The sequence below is a fragment of the Amyelois transitella genome, chromosome 11 (assembly GCF_032362555.1).
Source record: "Amyelois transitella isolate CPQ chromosome 11, ilAmyTran1.1, whole genome shotgun sequence".
Taxonomy (NCBI): domain Eukaryota; kingdom Metazoa; phylum Arthropoda; class Insecta; order Lepidoptera; family Pyralidae; genus Amyelois; species Amyelois transitella.
Genome location: NC_083514.1, coordinates 5,137,166 through 5,160,386, shown reverse-complemented (window position 1 = coordinate 5,160,386; position 23,221 = coordinate 5,137,166). Strand labels below are relative to the sequence as shown.

The following is a 23,221-nucleotide window of genomic DNA, read 5'->3' as shown; positions in this document are numbered from 1 at the left end:
AATCCTTGCATACTTCTTGCTACATATTTTTTGGTGTATGTGTTTGTGGTTTTTATATTTTTTATTGATGACTAGTCAGGTGTAGAGGGGCGGTCCCCCTTACGCGTGCTGGTGGAGCACGACGCGGCGGCAGCCGTGAGACTCCTGGAACAGAGTGCACTAGAGCCGCCGTTCACGGGGCCGCTCGGGAAACAGAACCGACTGCGAATCGCACGAGCATTACTGGCATTCACTCCGCTATTAGAGGTAAGGTATGTTCTCGTAAAACTAGCTTTTAACAAGAGATGCAACGAATAGTGATTTCGCCGAATACCGAATTTCCGGCCATATCCCTGGCCGAAGCCCCGAATATTCGGCGAGAGAAACACGTGTAACACGCAGCGACTTGTCGCTGAACGGACATGATCAAGCGACGAGAAGGGAGTGTTTGTTTCATTTGCTAGTAAATCGTGTCACAATATAATTACTGAATTTGTTATTTCTTTAAAAATACCGTAGAGTCGTATGACTTTGGCCCTTATGGGTGACTTCGTCCCAAACTTGGAAAAAGTTTGATCTTCCCGCCACACCATTCTCAGAGACTAGGGCGTAAAAGTACACGTCATAATCAATAGATAGCGTTGTAACACAGTGGGTAAAACAGTTTTAGCACTGTCGGACTTTGTTCTGATTGGTTACTGTAGCTCGATTTGACAAGTTTCATTTTCGTTAAAATATTACAGTGCAAACTTTCTCAACAAAAGTTTATTTAATGGTGAGTTTAAGTTTAAATTTTTGTTTTAAAGTATATATGTTATTAATCAAGTGCGTTGTAGAATTTCTAAAATACGATGTGTTGTTTTTATGATATTGCGAAAAATAAACATTAAGCAACTGTTAAAAAAGTTTCGTATAACTTTGGCCCATGGGCCAAAGTCATACCTGGCAATAATATAAATTATTCTTATGTTATGTTTTTGTTTATTTCTCGAACGAACGATACTGTTGACCTTAACCAAGAATCAGATGAAGACATTCCTTTGGCATCAATTCCCAAAAAACAAAAATAACAATAGATGATGTTGACATAGATGATCTGATCATGTGCTTGTGAGATGGGGAACACATATATATCCTGGCAAGGTGCTTTCGACTTCTGAAGAGGGGCTCATGGTGGGTGTAATGAAAAGGGGGAAATTTTGGAGATGGCCATGTCTAAAAGCTGAACAATTCGCGTTCCAAAAAAAGGCTGATTATTAATCCCAGAATTAGATGAAAAATGAATTGGTGAACGTTCATATGACAATTTAACTGATAATTTGTGCTAATGTTTGATCTCGAGTCTGATATTAATAGGAGTAGGTTTAATTATCTAGAGTTTTCATTGTTTGTTACTTATTTGGAAAATATATACATATTATATTCTTGCTAGTCATGCTGTGCAATGGTAAGTGTTCCTTACTTTGTTCTATGAAAATTGTACTAGCAAAATAAAGAAAAGTTGATTTATTTAATGAAAATTGGTTTTGTTGCCTGAATGATTACTTTCTCCCAACCTTAAATAAACTTACGATTACTCGACAAAAAAAAAGGAGCGGGCTAATGTTACCCGGTCCTAAGTAAAACTTTGGCCCAAAGTTTGACAAAAAATATATGTATGAAAACTTATACGTAACTTATATTTTTTATATATACAGCTTCCTTGTATTCCTAGTGATGTGCCAAAATTTTTTATATAAACATATAGTTGAAACCGTCGGAAATATGATGCAAAAATAAAAATGTTGTCGAATATTGGGTCAAAGTCATACGACTCTACCGGTACTTATATTTTCTTAAAAAAAATCATCTTTTATTTTCAGTTTTAACCGTCGCCGTCGGGCCGAATACCGAATACTTGAAAAGATGGCCGAATACCGAATAGATAACCGAATAGTTGCCGAATATTCCTTGTATCTGTAGAGATAAAAAAGTAGTTTTAACTATGTGGAATATGAGTTTAGATCAGATGGAAATCGCTTAATGTTAAAATCTGACACTCAACCTTTTAAGGGAACATGGTCAAATGCGCGTTTCTAGAAAGATGTGGATGTAATCTTGTCTAACGCCAGCAGAAAGAAAATATAAATAAAATATATATCTTTCGAATACGTCAACGATTGATTATGCAATTTTCACTTCCACTTTTAGGTTAACCGCTAATAGAAATTGCGGAGGTTAGATGGGAAACGCTTTGCGTAAAAACGTGACTCACACAATCCAGGATCCGTGGTCTAAGTCTCATCTCCAGAGTGGTGAGGATGGAACTGGGACTTACGCCAGGAGGAAGAAGAAATTTGTATGATCTTATCTTCCATAGGCCGAGAACGCACGTGTGGAAGTGCTAGAGTTCATAACGGGGCAGCTAAGTAGTGGGTCGCTGCCGAGCGACGCCGAGGTGTTGTCTGGCGCGTTACAACTCGCACTGCGCGGGAGCGGCGAGCGAGCTGACCGAGCGGCGCGAGCGCTGCTACTGCGACGCCGCGACTCGCAACTCACTGGAGAACTCTCAGGTCTGTTAAACTCTTGTAAGGTGTTAGAATTCGTAGATGGACAGTTGAGTAGCGACATTATAGCTCGCGCTTTTTTTGGCTATTGGAATCGAGATTAATTACCTTGTTTGTACTTCTAGAACAGCTGAAAGCGCGATCGCGTGTATTGTGGTGGCTCGAAGCTCAGCTCGGACGACAGAAAAATGCGCTCGAGCACTTCTTCAAAATCGAAACACCGTCCGGCACCGACCTTGATGAATTGTTCGAGTATGTCCGCACATGTACCTGCGACGATGGTGAACTATTTGCTAAATTTTCTGCTGACGAGCGAATATTTTTCTTTTGTACTCTCGTCAAACTACGCCCGTGCGCTGCTGCGGCGTTAATCGACGACGACGACTCGACTTACATCGTTGCAGTTTTTAATATGTTATCCGGCGAAGGTATTCTCGAATTTGGCAATTCTTTGCTCAAGTCTGGGCGACTTCGTGGCGACGCCGCTGCTGCCCATCTTCGAAATTTGTGCACAACCAGGCCGGGCGAGGTGAAAGAGTTTCTGACACACAATCCGGGAATCGTCCGGCCGGAGGATGCACTGGCTATTGTTAGAGAGACTAAGGTCGAAGACGCCGAAGCAGACTGTCTCGAGGCGAACGGGGATTTTGAGGCGGCGCTCGAAACGCTCCTGCGAAGACTCGAGGCGAGCGACGACGACGAGGCGGTCACCGCGTTCGCCGCTCGCGCGGGGGCGCTGTGTGCGCGCGCCGCGGCCGCCCTGCCGCGCGTCGCCGCCGCCGCGCTCTGGGACACGCTGCTGCGGCGCGCGCCTGCCCTCCCGCCCGCCGCGCTGCTCGAGGCGGCCGCCTACCTGCCCGTAGACACGCTGGTGTCGCGCACGTGCGACTCCACGCGCGCAGCGCTCACCTTGGCGGCGTGCGCGGATACGCGGCGGCGCGGCTGGCAGTGCGCGTCGCGGATCGCGGGCCGTGAGGCGCACGCGGCGTTGGCGCGCGCGCTGGGCGCGGCGGGTCGCGGGCTGCCGGTGCGCGGGCGCTGCGTGCGCTGCGGGCGGCGGCTGGCGAGCGAGGCGGTGCGCACGCAGCACTGCGCGCGCGCGGTGCACGCGTCGTGCACGCCGGAGCCTACGTGTGGCGCGTGCGGCGCGCGCGTGCCGGCAGACGTGGCGGTGCTGCCGGCGCGGCCGCCGCGCCGGGTGTCGCCGCCGTCGGAACATACATTGGTTTTACTGGCTCCGCCGCGTCCCGATCTGGAAGGAATAATATGAAACGACGTATATGCATGACATGTTTGTTTAACCATCACGAACAACGTAAGACTATATAACAATAACAAATAGGTATGTGAAAACATTGATGTTTTTTAGCTCCGACTTATTACCGAATGGTATACGACATGATGATTGTGAAGTCGCGACACTAAACGGCGTAATACGAGTATAATAATGACACCAGGAAATAACAAGAACCGTAAGTTAATAGTTTTCTTTTATTTTTTACTAGCTGTGCCCGCGACTTCGTCCGCGTGGAATAGTTATTTTGGGCATCATATTTATTTTTGCAAACATCCTCCTCGGCTTTATCAATTATAGCTGCTAAGGCGGTCACGCGTATTAGAAAGAACGCTGGTTCGGCGTATTAAATGTTTCGCTGCAAATTGCTTATAACTACTATATCTCAAAACCTATTCGTCTGATTTATATACTGTAAATGGCAATTTTAGTCTACATAAAAAGCCGAAAGTAATAAACATATTTATTTGGATAAGGATTGATACTGAATTAAAGAAAATTGGTTTCAAAATAACTTATGTTTATAAATAAAAAATAATCTTAAAAAATTAACATAAAAGTGGTTATTGTAAGTAAACCTTAAGAGATAGATATATGCTCTCGCGGACTTTTTTGTGGCAAAAAATTAGTACTTCACATCTTTAGTACATTGTTTTACTATATCTTTGTTGGTTTGCGCAGCGTTCGCGTGAAAAGCTCGCAGATGGCCGACTCATTCAACTTTCACCTGCATTGTTGACGTTTCCCGTAGGAAATCCGGGATAAAATGTAGCCTATAGCCTTCCTCGATAAATAGACTATTTAACAGTGAAAGAATTATTCAAATCGGTTCAGTAGTTTCTGAGATTAGCGCGTTTAAACAAACAAAATAAACTCTTCAGCTTTATAATATTAGTATAGTATAGATTATAGTTTTCCTAGAAAATATATAAACTTTCGTAGGATTCTAAACGAGAAAAAAATTGTATTATTTCACGTCCACTTTCCTGCAAATTGATGAACCGAACTCACACTTAAAATAATAAATAAGCATTAATCAAACGACATGTGCACTCTGATTGGTATCAGTCACATGTTCCTTCTCCTTCCTCCCATTCGCCGTTATAAAACTGATTTTAAAAGGCTTAGTACACATAGCCTCAAAAAAATTAGTTAAAATACATGTAATACGGTAAAATGTCAGAGCACGGTCGTTTTTTGATAGACCGTCGGGGATCGAATTGTTAAGGTGCCCGAATAAAATGCGTGATGCGCAGAAAGGTCCAGGTTCAAATCCCACCCCGGCCATGTACCAGTTCGACTGTTTTCACAGTTATGTACATAAGTTTGAATACTAACCGATGCTCTTACGGTGATAAAACCTGCACATTGAGGCAACTGGATGTGTAACCATGGATCCAATACGAGTTAGGTTTACCTGCAGAGGTTGCGGTGGTCAGATGGTAGTCGCTTAGTGTAAAAACATGACACCCAATCCAGGATCCATGGTCAAAGCCAAACCCCGGGCTCCTCTCCGAAAGAGGTGAGGATGCAACCGGGACTAAAGCCAGGAGTAAGAAATAAAGTACCGTTGTTTTATTCTCTCGTTTCGAATCCTACAAGAGTATGAATTCCATATGAAGTTTAACTGTAGGATCTTGTTACTTATATCCCGGTGACAAATAAACTGTTAGTTAAATGTAGATAATAAGTATAAAAGGTGCGAAACAATTACAATTTTACTGATATTTTCTCCACAAATGCGATACTTTACATCAGTACGAAAATGTTAAACATCTAGTAAGTAGGTATACAGTTGTTTATATTTTTAGTTTAAAAGTTAATTGATAATTTGTTAACTTGTATAAAAAAAATATCCCAAACTATAAAATCTACAAATATAGTGAAATCCCCATGATTTAAAGTTTTTTTTATTTATAAAATACCTTGCACTTACCTACCTGTTTTGTATTATCTACATACATCACTCATTCACGTTTTCGCTCTGTTTTTGCAAGCTCGTCCGTTAAGTTAAATAATTTGGTTTTACTTACCTACTTTACATTAAGTTCTTTGACATAATGGTCTTATAATTTGACTCCTTATCGAAATCGTTCATTCACGCGAAAGTTGCAGACATCAGTTAGTTTATATCCAAAATGTATCTTATTTACATATTTATTACTAGAGGACGCTCGGGGCTACACTCATAATTTACTTCATAATAAAAAGCAAAACAGCGATAGTTTTACGCGCGATGAAAGCAGCGCCGCACGTACCAAGCTGCGGGGGCTAGCCTAAATTTGTTAAATTAAGTAAAATCATTGGAATCCGTTTAGTAGTTCCTGAGATAAGCATGTACAAACAATTTTTAATATCATATTGTCCCCTTCTTCTAATTCCTTTAAAAATAATCTTAATAAATTCTTTCTTGAGTCTAGAATTGGTTTAAGTCTTTAGCATCATACCTCCTAAATAAACTGTCGTTCAACCTTGCCTTGATTCTAGTATGCGATCCTCTTATTGTAGGTTGGCTGGAAAAATCTCACTTAGGGATAAGCTCGCCTTTGTACTGTACTACTGTTTTAATAATAAAGCATTTACTTACTTTCTTACTGTATCTTCATCGCCAAGTTTTTGTGTTCATTAAATATTTTTTTTAAATTAATTTTTTAAAATATTTTTCTTTTGATGTCTGATTACTCAGAATCTAAGAGATTAACATTTGAGGTCCTTAGCCTTCAGACACTTCTAATTGCTCATCATAAAAAATAATCCCACAACCATTTTACGAGCTATGGTTCTCAGTCGTCTCATCCATAGGCACGAATATCCATATTTTATTTTTCGGGTAAGAAAAAATACATATATTTTATACACATTTATTTAAATCTACTCTCACACCATTTCACATACAATGTACTTGAATAAAAAAAATGTAACTTTTAGTGCAATTCTACAATACAACATTTTTATCTGGCCACATCACTTATCCTATCATAAAAAAAGGATCCCTCGTTTGGTACCAGCGGTGGCAGGTTGAGTCATATGTCAACAATGGGATCATAAGGAAATTTTCTTTTTCGAATTGCGTATAATGTTTGTGTACTCAGGGTCCCCTTTTTATGCGTTTCTTAATGAGTGAGTAGGTACCAGTTTATAATAATGTATATTGTCACCGGAAAATAACAATAACCGCAAGTTTATTTGTAGGATTCTGATCTGAACTCTCGAATAAAATAATGAGCAATAACCAAACGACATGCGCTCTGATTGGTTAAATACCATCTCCTTTCTCTCCTCCACCATCGCTATTGAACATAAACCAATCGGTTTCTAGTGTTTTTATAAAATTTTAAATGTTGCTACTGTTTTGAATCGGAAAATAGTTTTATTTTGTAACTTAAGTTTACTACCATAGTGTACCATAAGCGACATAGAAACTGCCAATGTCGACACATGAAACATTGACCAATCAGAGAGCTGTGTATTATTTGCCCTATTTTAAAAAAGTCTCCGTAAACCGTCAACAGCTTTTGAGCGGTTTTTCATGCTTGGTTAAGGTTTAAAGAACTTTATTCTCAAAAAGAAATTATATTCCACTTAAAATGAGATGAGTAAGTAGTAGTAGTAAAATTAAAAGCACGTTTTTAACTGGTCGAACCATTTAGACTCTAACGAACGGATATTCGTAAGTTTACAAATTTACCATGAAATTTTCAAATTGTTAAATTTACGAAAATGTGAACGGAAGGTTCTCATTTTGAATTCTACGAAGATGATAAAGATGAATTTTCTAGGAAGTTTATAATCTAGCGGTTATTGTTATTTTCAGTGACATATATACTTAAGATAAAAACACATTAGATCTACATTCAACGTCAAAATCTGAATATAAATATTTTATATGTTCTATAAATTGCATTTGAAAGGCTTTCTATTATTCTATGTTTTTTTTCTTAATACTATTTAAAACTGGTTGATATAGGTAAATTAAAAAAATATCCAGTTACGCAATCTATGAAATTTGTAAATAAAATTTTTGGACTAGCAAACCGAAATGAATATTATAGTCGTGGCACAACAAATGAATGTTATAATCAAAATTCGCTAGTTTAAAATCTAGCTTTAGCCATAATCGGGTTTGTGCACCAATTTATAAAAAAAAATCATACCTCTATAGTGGTAAGCAGTCTTGACTTAACCCAAAGCACGCTGTTTCGCTTCTTATTATGACGAGAAACAGGACAGCGATAGTAATTCCTGCGATAAAAAAGGCGTCGTGTGCCATACTACGGGGGTTGGACGAGAGATAAAAATCAATTAAATCTACCAATACCAATGGTTAAATGATTGCAATAAACCGAGTTATTATAATTCATCTATTATAATAACTCGGTATAACACTCAACTTTGTAATTCAAACCCTAAAGATACAGGCAAGTCTCTCATACAATGTTTGTCTAGTATTTGACAGTCTATGTTTTCAATAGTCAATGGATAAGATAATTCATCCATTTGAATTATTTTTTAAATTAAAAATTGAAACTCGCATGCATGCCATTTCACTTTGACAAATATAGCATAGAATAATAATAATGAAGTACCCACATAATTATATATTTAACCTTAGATATAATATGAACCTTGCTATAAGGCAATGCAGGTTGGTGTTGTACAAACAACCTATGGCTACAAAAATTTATAATTTGAATAAATAATGGATTTAATACACGCAAGCCATTAATTCAATAATTTCTAAGATGAACTAGACACTGATCATTGACAAGGTTTTTTTCTAACTTTTTGGTAAACATCTGAAATAGGCAACCTTGTCAATGGTATTATTGTCAAAGAATGTGGTATTAGGATCAAAAATTATGCAAAGGTACCTTACATTATTATTATATGTATGTATAGATTTTTTTTTAATTTTTCAAAACCATACAAGCCTTACTGATACATTATCTAACTAGCTCTTTTACACTTTACTGCTCATACAGAATTTTAAACAATAATAATTCATATGAATGTCTCTATTATCTTTTCTTCTTAGCATTTAAGTTTCATTCTGCATTGTCATAGCGAACTCTGAAAAGAAAATAAAAGGGTCATTAGGGTACATATATCCAAACTAATATTAAAAATGCAAATAAGTGTATTTGTTTGTTTGTTGTCTCTTGAATTTTGCGTAAATAAAATTAAGAGTATGGTAAGTTTCATCCCGGTCAAAACTATAGTTATATATATACAACTGCGGCGGTTAATGGGTTAACCCATTAACCGCCGCAGTTGTATATGTATATTCAACAAATTCAGTTTGTGTCCTTAGCGCCACAGTTGTATATATACAACAAAATTTCTGTTGTTAGTTGTAACGCATCCAGAAAGTAAATTATAAATAATAAATTATGGTATTAAGGTTAAGTTCAAAATAAGACTGTCTTATTCCTTACTACTTCCTTTTATCACTTGAGGTATGAGTAAAATTTCAAATAAAGAAACATGTGAAAGCAATCCGCATCATCAAAAAATTTTGTATGAATGCACAGCCACAGTTGCATAAATCCAACAGCAGTGATGTACCCAATCGATTATCCATATTTCTATACCTCCCATACTTAACGCAAGATATATTGTAAATTAATGAAATATCAATAAAAAAATAATATTTTGTTTACTTAAAACCGAAAAATGTATGTCTACAAACTGCGCTTTAAAGAAAAACTATTTAGTTATTTTAGTTATTACTAAAACAAGCTAAGTGTACAACACTAGCCCATCTCATATTATCTTAACCGACCAACGCCGTAGTTGCATATATTCAACCGCCAGTGACGTCACAAACGAGCAATCTGTGATGATAGTGAGGGTAATTGTACGATAAGTAATAATAGTAGGTTTTTCCATTTTGCCACAAATCAATTTGTATAAAATTAGAGCTGTTTCACTAATGAAATCAATCATTGTCAGTATAAATAAAACTAAAACTTTTTACCAATGTTACCTAAGTAAATTAAATAATTATTAACTTTTATATAAAAAAACAATTTAGTATTAACTAATCGTTACAATACACGTAGAGTCGTAGATATACTTAAAGACAGCTATAATTTTAACTTCCAATAAGATTACTTATCGAAAAGCTGGTACTGGCAATCACTAGCAACTTCACCGTTTCTCCATTAATTAAGCGCCGCAGTTGAATATATACAACCATAGGGATGGGGTAAATCGATATTTGATAGATTTTTATATTATTTTTAGTCTATGGTATAGTATTGTTTATGTATTATTTTGTATCGAAGTATTTTTCACAGGTGATTAATTTAGCATTCAAATCATTATAATGCCTTTAAAATCTTATAATTCAGTCTTTAAAATGTTTTATTTCATATTTAATCTACAGCCTTGGCCAAAAGTTTTAGGCACCCCTTAAAAATACACAATGCATGTTTACTATTGAAACAATGAATAAATACTTATCTTTAATGTATTGTCAGGGTCATAAAACGTTACCTGGCGCAGTAGGTGGCATATTTTGAGGTCATGAAAAACCCTGGTCACCGAAAACAAAAGATTTCAGTTTTTTGTAATCTCATCAGTGATTATATGACCAGTTGTGTTCTAGACTTCAACTAGTAAACGAGCTGTAATTTTTTTTGAGCGACAAATTGACATCATATTAATTCTAAAATGCCCAAAAAAAGTAAAATTACTATTGAAAATCGAGTGAAAATTGAAGTTTTACACGAACAAGGGCGATCCCAGAAAGAAATTGCCAAGTTGGTAAAATGTTCGCGTTGCGCTGTACAGTCGGCCATCAAACGGTTAACTGAGACCGGTACCCACAACGACAAACCACGAGCAGGCCGAAAACGTGTGACTACGGATCGCAAAGATAGAAAATTGGTTCGAGAGTCACTGAAAAATAGGAAGAAAACTTCATCCGCGCTTGCTGCTGCCTTGTCAGATGAAGCTGGAAAGTCAATAAGTTCGCAAACCGACACAAGAAGACTCGGGGAAGCAGGCCTAAAAGGGTGCAAAGCCAGGAAGAAGCCTAGGCTGTCAGAAACTAATTAAAAGAAGCGCCTAGAATAGCTTTACAGTACCAACATTTCACAGAGGAAGATTGGTCTAATGTGGTGTGGTCTGATGAATCTAACTTTAAGGTGAGTCAATTCTAGTAGTTTTCTTATAATTAAGAACGTTTCCTTTTTAGTTCCACTCTAATATTACAAATTATAATCAATTTCCTAATAGGTATTGTTTTTTCCTCAACCAGGTTTTTGGGACACCGGGTGTGACCTTTGTGAGGCGACGTATGGGCGCAGAATACCATGCAGATTGCGTTGTACCTACTGGCAAGCACGGCAGAGGTAGCATTATGATCTGGGGCTGCATGGCTGTCGATGGCGTTGGTGAAATGTTTGTTTGTGAAGGTCGTATGAACAGTGAAAAGTACATCCAAGTACTCAAAACTCCTCTAATACCATCGCTAATAAGCATTTACGGTGACACCAACCTAGACGGCGTCATTTTTCAGCAAGACAACGCACCGTGTTATAAGTCAGGGATTGTGATGCGTTGGTTTGTTGAAAATAATATTGAGGTGCTGGATTGGCCGATGCAGTCTCCAGACCTCAACCCAATTGAGCATCTTTGGGGTATTTTAAAGCAGAGGATCAAGGAGCATTGTATTTCATCAAAAAGTGCATTAAAAATGCATTAGTTTAAGAATGGAACAGTATTTCTAGGAATGAGTGTACAAAGTTAGTATGCAGCATGCCGGCTCGAATCAGTGCAGTAATAAAATCTAAAGGTGGACCTACTAGATTTTAAGCTTTTCTTGTTTATATTAACCTAATTTTTAAGAAATAAATAAATATAGAAAATAAAAGTTGTTTTACTTCATTATTTTAATAAAAGTTGGGGGTGCCTAATACTTTTGGCCAAGGCTGTATATAATTATTTATTCTCATATTGTTTTATTGTGCCACCCCCACCACCATTGCTCCCAGTGCCGCCGCCACCTCCTTCTATGTAATTGCACTATTTTCAAAATTGTCTTTTTATCGAAATGATGTGTCAAAACTCTAAAGTTTTGGCATAAATAATAGTGTTGGCGCTAGGGGCACATTTTATTGCCGTGCATCATGGCGGCTAAAAGGTTAAATTCGCGCGGGCGAAACTACGGTCAAAGGTTAGTAGTACTCCTATATAAAACGTTTAACTGTAACATGTTATGATATGCATCAGACTTAGAGGCATGGGTTGTAGGCAAAAGAAAAAATAGTTAGGTGTTTAATTTCAACCATGGTTTTTCCAGGGGCAGAGTCCCCGTAAACCGTCAACAGCTTTTGAGCGGATTTCCCATGCTTGGTCAAGGTTTAAAGAACTTTATTCTCATAAAGAAATTATATTCCACTTAAAATGAGATGAGTACATCAAAAAATATTTACAAATCACAAATTAATCATATGGTAGTGGTTGCGATGTGTAGTCTAAGTTTTTTCTTAAATACATTTATGCTCATACTTGTTCTAAGTTCAATAGGCAACTTGTTGTACAGTTGGTTCTAGGGATTATTAAATTTTTATTTTTTATTCTAAGATTGTGTATTTCTTGGGCTTTAGTTGTATGTTAGATTTTGTCTTGTTTGTAGTTATTTTCCTAATCAAAATGCATGTCTTATATGTATAAAGTTGTTAAATAGTGAATAATTTAGTTTTTTCATAAAGTTGTTTAGTAGGAGTGCGCAAAGGATAGTGGAACAAGGCTTTGATAATTTTATTTTGAGAAGTCCGTAACCTTATCAAGTTAGTTTGAGCAGCGGATCCCCATATGTCAATTAAATATTTAATGTGAGACTTAACTAGGCTGTTATATATGATTGGCTTAACTTTTTTTGGTATGCAATGTGCCATTTTTAACACAATAACACAAAAGTTAATGACCGGATGTTTGCGAAGTTATTTGATTATATTGCGAGAATGCTACTCAGGGTTGTGGCCCTCTTCAGCAGACTTCTTCGCTACCTGCTGCGGTAAGCAGGTCGCTGGCGTGGCCGTGGCGGCCACTAATAGGCTATTACACTCTTTTTTGAAAACTGTTTTAAATCAATCCTGAGACTGTGTTATACCTATAGAATTTTTATTAAAATTTTTTGAAGCCGAAAAGTGCTCTAAAAACGATTTATTATTTATGATTTTGTATTTTCGCGCGAAAACGCCATCCGCCATGCTGTTTTGACTCGTGACGTCATACTTTTAGTAAACAATACGGCTCTACGTAAGACTAAAGTAAAAAGATTTTTGTAATAATGAATTACAATACATATTGTTGGTGTCTTGTTCCTGAATGCAAGAATACAAGTATAAAAACACCAGAAAAATTGTGGATTCCACTGCCAAGTGATATTAAAATGAGAAACACTTGGTTGAAATTAGCAAGAAGAGATCCAAAGGCATTGTCTACAAAATCAAGATTGTATTTCTGTGAAGACCACTTTGATGTAAGTTAGCATTCATTGTAAATAGTAAAGTAACAACAAGTCATGTTAATATAACACCAACAACCTTTGAGTACTTACTTTTAGGTTATGTTATGGACGCAAAAAATTTCGCCACCATCAACGTATTAATCCTCGGTAGATTTATATTGTCTGCTTTCACAAAACCGTCTTCCATGATTCTATTAAATTATTAAAGAGTAAAAACCCAAAAACGTGATAGAAATTTTAAAATTTCAAAATAAACAGAGCCTGACATCATCAATATGTTTTCGATTCGATATTTGTTTACTAAAAGTATGACGTCACGTCAGTACCCAACATGGCGGATAGCGTTTTCGACTTTTGAAGAACAGATTAAAAAAGAGGATTTTTTAAATTGAATTATAAAATCCATATTGCACTTTTATGAATAATGATCGATGTTTTTCTTTTATTTTTTACAAAATCTATAAGATACGTGCATTTTTATATTTTTTTTTACATGGTGTAAAATAGCCTATTCGGTCTTCCTATCCTGTGTTCAATGGGCGCCGCGGTCACGGCGCCTGCAGTAATGCTCGGTGTGATAATGGCCTCTTTTGGTGATGGCCAGTGTCATCGGTCCGACGGGCAAGCGTGGACAGGCGATCCCCACGTGATGTGAGTGCGCCGACCTGTCCGCCCTGCCAAACATGTCACTGGCCAGACGCGAAATGAATGTGTCCAGGCCTTCCCATTTGAGGTCCCGCTGGATCGTCGCGTTCCTCACGTACCGTGGGGCCCCGACGACGGCGACTGGCCATCTTCACAGCTTGCACCACTGAGTCGACGTGGCCCTTTACGCGAAGTCCACGGTCGATCTTGACCCCGAGATAGGTGATGTGTGGCTGCCACGTAACGTCCTTCCCGAAGAGCTTCAGGGGCGGTGTTCCCGGTGATGAGGGCCTACGTTTTCGCCACATTTACCGACAGTCCCACTTATGGAGCTAGTCTGGCAGGGCGTCGAGGGCCTTCTGGATTTTCTTGGCGCGTTCATTGACGCCGCGAAGTACGCTGCGTTGTCAGCGTAGAGTGCCAGTTTGACTCCATCGGCGACCGGAATGTCATCGGTGTACGCGGCGTAGGAGGCCGGATTCAGACAGCTGCCCTGGGGAACACCAGCCCTGACGGGTATTTGACCGCCACCCGGATCTTGCGCTCAGGATCTTGCGGTTCTTCAGGTAGGGGGCTGTTCGACTGTTTGTACAACAAACCCTCGTGCAATACTCTGTCCAATGCCTTCTCATTGCCGAGGAGCACGACAGCCACGTTCTCCTTCTTGTTGTTGGCGGCGGCCGAGATCTCGACAAGGAGTCTGGCGATCTAGAGCGTCATCGAATGTTCGGGCGGAAACCCGAACATATACGGCAGTATGAAGCCGAACAGCAGTTTCTCGAACACCTTCGAAAGGGCGCTGAAGAGCGTAATCGGCCGGTAACATTCCGGCTTGCGGTGGTCTTTGCCCGGTTTGGGCAACAGGATCACACAACTGGTACGGACGCTGGCCTTGTAGCCCTCAAGCTGCTCTCTGAATTTCGTCTAGTCGTTTATTTTCGATGTTCTCCTCGGCAGCGAGACCATGACTGGAAGGTCCCGAAGGATGAGAAGGATCGGCCTATGGTCTGCTACTAATGTATGTATTTTGTTGTATACATGTGCACTTTATCGCACCACCCATAGTTTATAGTTTAAAAGAAAAAGTTTTAAATGAATGAAAATAACACGTTGCTTACCATTTGTTTTGCGAATTAGGGATTTTTCCACACGAAAATTGAAAAGTGGAGTAGATTGGAATGAATTATGGTCAGCACTAGATATGCATGGTGAACAGTTCCGTGATAAGGATTCACGTGCGTGGTTAGAGTTAACGGGATGCACACTGAATGGTTTAATATCAAGATAGGGGCTAGACAGGGATGTGTTGCGTCACTGATCTGTTCAACCGATTCATGGATAATTATTTGACTAATTTGAAAGAGTCTGAAAGTGATTTAAGGATGAGTTACTCGTCAAATGGCTTTTCTATGCTGACGATCAGGTTATACTGGCGTCAGACAGCATAGGGGCGTGTTGGTTCCAACACTAATGTATGGGACTGATTGGGTGTGGCAGAAAAAGCACAAAAGTAGAATAAATGCGGTGGAAATAGGCCTAGACGAACGTACCTTGATCAGATTGGAGACATTCTAGCAAAAGGTCAGGTCAAGAGTACCCAAAACCGACGAGCTTGCATGAAGAGAGTCATGAATGTAAAAAAAGCGAAAGAAGTGTGCAGGGATCGTGGCAATTGGAAAGATGTGGTCTCTGATTTTCATTTAATTGCTGTTTAGTATTCTATTATTTATAATGATTATAAATAAATATATAATAATATGTAATATACGTTTTAATAAAGCTCATTTATTCAACGTCTACCTGTATAAATTGAAACCCTATAAAGTTGATAAAGTTGTAAAAACTTTTACTCACCTTTGACGTTGACCACATCTTTTGCTGAGTCTGCGTCCTGAAGATGGAGCTTGCAAGGTAAAACGATTTGTTGTTTCTGGGGCAACCCTTAAATTCCGTGACTCTGTTGCTCTTGCTGCACCAACCTGGAATTTAAATTTGTTTATGTTGTTTTCTAATATTGATATTTACAAAAGACAGCAATAATGAAACACAAATAGTATGTACCTTATCCATGAACCTTTTTATTAAATCTGGACAGTTTAAATGACTCTCTGGTTCCCAAGAGTCAAATTTGCTTGACCAGCCTTTCCAATGAATAAGAAATTCTCTTTTGCCATTTTTCTTATGATGCACTTCTAAAATGCGGTCAACCTGAAATAAGAAAGTTTTTATAAATGTGTATAATAAATTTCAAATTTAATTTTAGCATACATATATAGCAAAGTTGTTGCCTATATCTGTTCTCTGTATGTATGCTTACATCTTTAAAACTACATAACAGACTTTGATGCAGTTTCTTTTAAAGTTCGGAGTGATTCAAGAGGAAGGTATACATGTATAAATTCTACCCGCGCAAAGATAGGGTGGGTTGTTGTACAAAAAATAAAGCTAATGTGAATTTGTCACTCTTAATATTATGGAGTTCTTATTATCCAAAATCTATCTGCTTCTCACTGAGGATAAAATTAAATAAAACAATATACCTAAAAAAATGCTCTCAAATCAATTCAATAACAATTTACAATATGTAAAATAATTAAGAAAGTATTAGTTATAAATAGATCTAATTAAATAAGTATATGATACTGAATTAAAAAAAGAGACTATGGATTTCCACTTGCTACAATCCTTACAGACCTCTCCCGCTTCCTCTGCACTCTTTTCATGGAAATCCATAGTATTTTCCTACACCAATGGGAACCAGGCGGGATGGTATGTATGTATGAATTTAAAAAAATTACCTCATATTCTGCATTTTCATCAGCTTTTTCACTGTCCCAGCTGGTTTTAGGTCTCTTAGCTGATTTGGTTTCTTTTTTAACAACTTTTCGCTTAAGATTCATCTTTGTCGACATCTTACTTTCTTTGTTTTTAGAATTCTCCTTCTATCAAAAAAATTGTGTTTTCAAATAAAGTGAAACTTATTCTCAGATCAGAATTATGCTAAAAATTTGAGAATGGCCATTGCTATGCCCACATTAAACAAAAAATCCCACTTGTATTTGTTCCCCTGTGAATTTTGGGCAATCCCTCCTCATAAAATCTCTAAATCTAAATCATAGTTACTATCTGCATGCAAAATAAAAGCATGATTAGTGCAGTAGTTTTGTCTGTGCGTTAATAGATCAGTCAGTCAGTCTCTTTTAAGTTTTATATATTTAGCTGAAAAAATATGGTCAAGTTCAAGAGCTAAAAAGCTGGGCTAAAGGTTTCACAGAAAACTAATTAAGATGCAAGGGATTAGTTACCTCTTCATGGTATTTGCTGATTAAATCAGGACAAGACAATGTATTTTCTGGCTCCCAAGTATCGCTGTCTGCAGAATAACCTTTCCAGCGTATAAGATAATGTAGTTTACCTTTTATCTTTTTTGAGTCAACTACTTTGTCCACCTGTAAAGTAGTGCCAATAAGTACAAAGTCATGAAAAATTTCATGTGACCAAAATCAATATGGTGCAAAATTAAATAACACAAATAACTTAATCCTGGATCACCTCAAAAAAACAATCAACTTTACAACTAGCTTCTTGCCCATTTGCAACATCATCCTCTGTAAAACTAATACTCTGTAATACATCAAATAGTTATGTATACTTCAAAAGGGTTCTCAATGCCAAATCCAACCACATTTTGTCTTGTTACTTTTTAACTATGAATAGTTACTTTCATCAGTATCTAATTTTCAAAATCTATACTAATATTATAAAGCTGAATCTATACTAATATTATAAAGCTGAAGAGTTTGTTTGTTTGAACCCACTAATCTCAGGAACTACTGGTTCAAATTGAAAAATCCTTTTTGTGTTGAATAGACTATTTATCGAGGAAGGTTTTAGGCTATATAACATCACGCTGCAACTATTAGGAGCAAAGAAATAATGGAAAATGTGAAAAAATAAGTGAAAATTATTCATCCTTGAGGGCTTTAATGATGCCCAAAATAATTATTCCACATGGATGAAGTTGCAGGCAGAGCTAGTCTGTAATATGACAGAAAATATTTCTACCAGGTATCATTTCAACTACACAATTATACATTTTAAGTACATTTTCTCTAGCTGCATTTCAATTTTATCTTAATAAGGCCAGATATGTTTTTTTATAATAAATGAAGCTACAAGGCTTGGAAGCCACAAACATATATAACAAACTCAAAATATTTAAACATTATCTAGTTACACCTTTTACAATTAATGTTTTAATAGAAACTAGCGCCTGATGGCAAGCAAAAGAACTTTTCCTTATACAAAAAAAAATAAACTTAAACACATGTTAATACAAAATGTATGTTCAATGGTTTGTATAGAACAAAATTATAGCCAGATTGAAGGAAGGATTGGTTTTTTTAGGAAACTACAATTTAAAGGATATGGGTGATTCTCCACTATCGGGAAAATCAATGTCCTGAGCAATTTTTAGAATTGTGTGTGGCTATGTTTTTCAAACGATCATTTAATAAGATAGTACAATAAAAGTTCTTTCTAAGCTACCAATTTGTAAATAAAAAGAGATTCCCGATTTTTACGAAATATCTTTTCAAAAACCCCAAAAACAGTCCCCTGACCTGTCCCCATTCCAGATTTACAGTTTCTACCAAGACTTTTTTCTAATTTTGTCCAAAATATGTAGTATTCACAAATACTGTTCTAATGTATGATAAATGAACATAATAAATATTCTGGAATATATTTAAATTTAAGTTAAATAATAGAAAAATTTTAACTCTAAAGTTTGTCCTAACAATTTGTGAACAGTACCCTGTCATGAATAAAACAAACGAAAAAAAATAATCTAATAGAAGTAACATATTGCGTTAGCGTGGAACGGAACGACATAGTTGTGAAGTTCGTCCGTATAACAAGTTTGTGTGACCAGCCGCCATCTTCCTGTAGTGCGAAGCAAGTGTTGAGGCGAACACGTGCCGCGGCCGGATCAAATAACAGTCCCTTGGGTATGTGTTTTATTTTATCATTTTGAAAGATAAGTTAATGAATTATTCGTAATTATTATGTCATAATCTCTTGTTGAATATGATATTTCGCAATTTTTAAGTAGTACAATGCTATTGCAAATAATCCGAATTTTAGGTTAAATAACCAGTCCCCTGGCGACAGTCCCCTGTATATTTGAGCGACAGGGGACTGTCTTATTACACAGGGGACTGACTTTAGTTATTTTTTTCTCAGGTAAACTTCACAATGCCGCCTCAAAAGAAGACTAGGGAAGAATTATTAGAAAGGAAGAAAGAATTAGAACGTTTAAGATATCAGCGCCTTAAAAATGATCCCCAAAAGAGAGAAGAAATGAAAGAAAAAGAACGTCTTAAGTATCAAAAGAAAAAAGAAAAAGGCTTAAGAAAACTCGTACGAGACATGACTCCACGTGAACACAGAACTGCAAAAAAAAATTGGAAAAAACATTGTACTGATTATCGGGCTAGGAAAAAGACATTGAAGGAAACAACTAATGCTTTTGTGAGAGACAACACTCCAAGTTCAGAGACTGAGATTTCAGCACCTCCTACAACTGACAATTCTGCAAATAAAAAGAGAAAAAGACATGCGAAGCTATTAAGAGAAAAAGCGAATAGAGACAAAGACAATAAGATACTCGAATATAAAAGAAAAGTCGAAAAGTATAAAAAAAGACTGTCAAGACTCGAAAAAACTATAAACCAAAATAAAGATGAAACACCTAACACGAAAATTAACAGAATGATTGATGATTCTAACTCGAGAAAAGAAATTGTGAAAAAAGCATTGTTCGGCGAGGTGATGAATAAACAATTGAAAGAAAATTATTCACAATTAAAGACCCAAAAAGACAAACAAATATTTTCAAAAGTTGTTGCTGGGACATCAGTACATAAATACAAACTATGGACTACCAAAGACAGTGCTATTAACTATAAAATGACAAAAAAATGGAAACCATCTCCTTCTTTGGAAATGCCTAAACGAACACGAATTGACAAAATTTCGAAGAGATGTGCAAAAGTGATTAGAGAGTTTTATGAGGATGACAGCAATAGCAGACTAGGTGCTGGAAAAAAGGAATTTATTACAAGAAATTCAATCAAGCATCAAAAACGCTATCTACAAGATACAGTGCTGAGCTTGTACAAGAAATTTGTAGCTAGTAATTTCAAAATAAGCTATCAAATGTTCTGTCGTTTGCGTCCTTTCTGGGTTGTCAAGCCAAAAGCTCAAGACCGTGACACTTGTCTTTGTGTCACTCACGCCAACATTGACTTAAAGCTGTCTGGTTTACACGCGGCAAAAATATTGTCGTATAACAGCTATCAGAAGTTACTAGAAAATTTATGCTGTGATCGCTATAATGTGGAGTGTTTGTCAAGAAAATGCCTAGTGTGCAATAACAGAACCCCTGCCTACAATGAGTTTGATGACAACAAACCTATACAATACAAGAAATGGGTATCTGAAAAACAAGAATATTTGGATCCAAAATCTAAAAAGCCTAAGCTAGTGACTAAACACCTTAAAAAGACTTTGACGCTGCGTCCGCGAGAGTTGATACATGAATTGCATGCTGACCTAGACAAGTTCTTTTGCCACCAAAGAAACATTGTACATCAATTCAATGCAATCAAACATTTGAAGGAAAATCTTGGCGAAGAAGATATTTTGATACACATGGACTTCTCCGAAAATTATTGTACCAAATACGGAGAAGAGATTCAACCCTTCCACTTCGGAGGATCTCGAACTCAAATAAGTATTCACACAGTTGTTGTGTATCTCAAAAACTCAATACAATCCTACGCCACCATTTCCAAAAACTTGACGCATTCACCCTCAGCTATTTGGGCGCATTTGCAGCCAATTTTCCGAGCAATACAACCTGGAATTAAATATGTTCATTTCCTTAGTGACGGGCCGGTTACACAATATCGGAACAAAACTATGTTCTTTGTTTTGGCCTCGAGATTATCCAAAGATATTCCAAATCTACAAGGATTTTCGTGGAATTACTCGGAGGCCGGACATGGCAAGGGTGCACAGATGGTGTTGGTGCTACTTGCAAGAGGACTGCGGATGCTGTTGTAGCTGCTGGAGGTGATGTCGATACCCTGGAACAATTTGTGGAAGTCATCCAAGCTAGATGTCCTGGGATTATTTTCCATACAATAAATGACGAAGATATTCAATCAATTACTGATGCCATTGAAAAGACTTCCAAACTAAAAAGTTTTAATGGAACATTAAAGGTGCACCAGATCACTGGAATATCTACTTCCCCAGCAGTTTTGACAATGAGAAGTTTAAGCTGTTTTTGCCCTAATACCTGTCAACATTATAAAATTGGAACAATTAATTACAACCAGAAAATGAAGCTTCGTGTTCAAGACATTTACACCGAATCTGAAACCTCTTCATCCGAGGATGATAATGCCCTTGATATGTTTGAAATCGAACCTTCATATGCGACCAAGCCACGAACTGATAGTCCTGTGGAAGAAATGGAAGCGGGACCTTCCCGAGATAACAACGACAAGTATAATTGTGGAGACTATGTATTAGTTAAGTTGCAGAGTAAACATACTGAATACCGTTATGTTGCGGTCATAAATAAAATTGATGAAGAAGATGGTGAATTCACTGTCACGTTTTTAAAACTCTGTGATAAAGAAGGACTGACTTTTAAAGTAGACGAAGAAGATGTTTCTGATATAGCCTTTGAGCAAATTATTAAAAAGTTGACTAATCCGGACTTGATCCTAAAAGGGAAAAGAATCTTTTATAAATTTAATACACCGGTTAATATTTTTGAACAGTAATGATGATACATGATAATTATAGGATTTTCAAGAGCTGATCTCTAAGATAACTCACTTAAATTGAGACTGATTTTACTACTTAGAAGGTGTAAAAATTAAAATAAGCATAAAAGCAACTGATGTCAAAGACCAGAAATTGAAATTTTAAGACTGATTTAACTACCTGATACTAGTGTATAAGAGAATAAGTCAATTAACAATGATAATTATATGTTGTTTTGTTTCATTGATCTCAATTTAAAATGCAAAATATTAGTTACTAATTGATAGATGTAAGAAGAAAATGTTGATTATAAACCTATGATTCGAAGAACGTTTAAAACGTTTGCCAAAAAATATTTAAAGCAAAGTGAAAGACTTAGTTAATTTCTTTGAAGTTTATGAGAAGTTTTTTTAGTTTATGTTTATTTGTTCTTAATTGGATGTTCAATTTCTAAAATAAAGTTTATTTGTAATGAAAACTATCTTGCTTTTGTGTAAAAATCATTCCCCTGTCATATGTGTCAGTCCCCTGTCATGATTTTTCATTAAATCGTGGATAATTCCTAAAATATAAAAAAAATGAAGTGGTTGTCAATTATATAGTTTAAAGCTTGAATAAATTTAGCTTTCTATGTAGGAAAAACTATCATTTAGCAAAAAAAAGTATCAGGACAGCTTTGTATGGGCCATTTTCCCATTAGTAGAGAAGTACCCATATACACTAAAAATTACTGATTTACATAGAAGTAATATTACAAGAAATGGTAATTTGGGATGGGTGGCAATTTTTGAGAAGGGTTGCTGATAGTGGTTACTGTGTGTGGGGGATGAAATGTCTAAATAAATTTAATTTATTGAAATGAAATGTGAAATAGTACCTGCAAAGGCCTGTTTTTGAAAATATATTTATTTTGATTTTACCTGGAGCGCATTGGACATAACTGTACAATTTATATAAGAAACAAACCTCATATTCCTCCTCAGCAGCTTCTTCTTTTTCCACTTTAGATTTCCTTTTCTTGGATTTACCCTTTTGAGACTTTGACTTTTGAGGAGCATCGTCCGAGTGCGTTTCGCTTGTTTGATCTGCGCTTTCATTGGCTTCTGAGGCCGGGTCTTTTTCTTTAAAATTATTATGTGTAGGTTCATCTGTTGAATGAGCCTGTTCCTCGTTTACAATCGATCCGTTAGTTGATGATACCACATCGTCTTCTGTTCGATTTTTTGATAACTTTCGCATATTGAATTTAGGGAAGTAAACAATAGTGCAAGCAAATAATTAAAATGGAGGGAAATAGAATATAGGCAACGCGTAAGATAAAGCACCGCCTAAGCATAGACAACTAGACTAGAGCAGGCTTACCGAAGAAACGATACTAACTATTAACAAAGAATCGTTTTTTTACTGTTAATCTTTGTAACGAGTAATCAATAT

General features: G+C 36.8%; 2 protein-coding genes across 2 annotated transcripts in view; one reads left to right on the top strand and one right to left on the bottom strand.

Moving 5' to 3' along the window:
• LOC106135070 (vacuolar protein sorting-associated protein 8 homolog) overlaps positions 1 to 7,295 on the top strand; it is a 17,715-nt gene extending 10,420 nt beyond the window's left edge. Inside the window, exons 8-10 of the mRNA XM_060946400.1 lie at positions 76 to 246; positions 2,339 to 2,531; positions 2,651 to 7,295. Coding sequence (XP_060802383.1) covers positions 76 to 246; positions 2,339 to 2,531; positions 2,651 to 3,795 — 1,509 coding nt within the window. The 3' untranslated portion in view covers positions 3,796 to 7,295. The remainder of the gene's footprint in view (positions 1 to 75; positions 247 to 2,338; positions 2,532 to 2,650) is intronic.
• LOC106135069 (chromobox protein homolog 5) lies at positions 6,667 to 23,221 on the bottom strand. The gene is made up of 6 exons (XM_013335253.2): positions 22,754 to 23,221; positions 17,251 to 17,394; positions 16,744 to 16,887; positions 16,007 to 16,153; positions 15,800 to 15,924; positions 6,667 to 8,889 (listed from the first exon to the last, which is right to left on the bottom strand). Exons 1-6 carry the CDS (start codon positions 23,024 to 23,026, stop codon positions 8,865 to 8,867), a joined length of 858 nt encoding a protein of 285 aa, XP_013190707.2. The 5' UTR covers positions 23,027 to 23,221; the 3' UTR covers positions 6,667 to 8,864.

Coding starts and splice junctions, on each gene's coding strand:
- LOC106135069 (XM_013335253.2), bottom strand. CDS start 23,026: ATGCGAAAGTTATCAAAAAATCGAACAGAAGACGATGTGGTATCATCA. Junction 16,888..17,250: donor TCAGCAAATACCATGAAGAG/GTAACTAATCCC, acceptor TTTTTTTGATAG/AAGGAGAATTCTAAAAACAA. Junction 15,925..16,006: donor TAAAAAGGTTCATGGATAAG/GTACATACTATT, acceptor TTTAAATTCCAG/GTTGGTGCAGCAAGAGCAAC.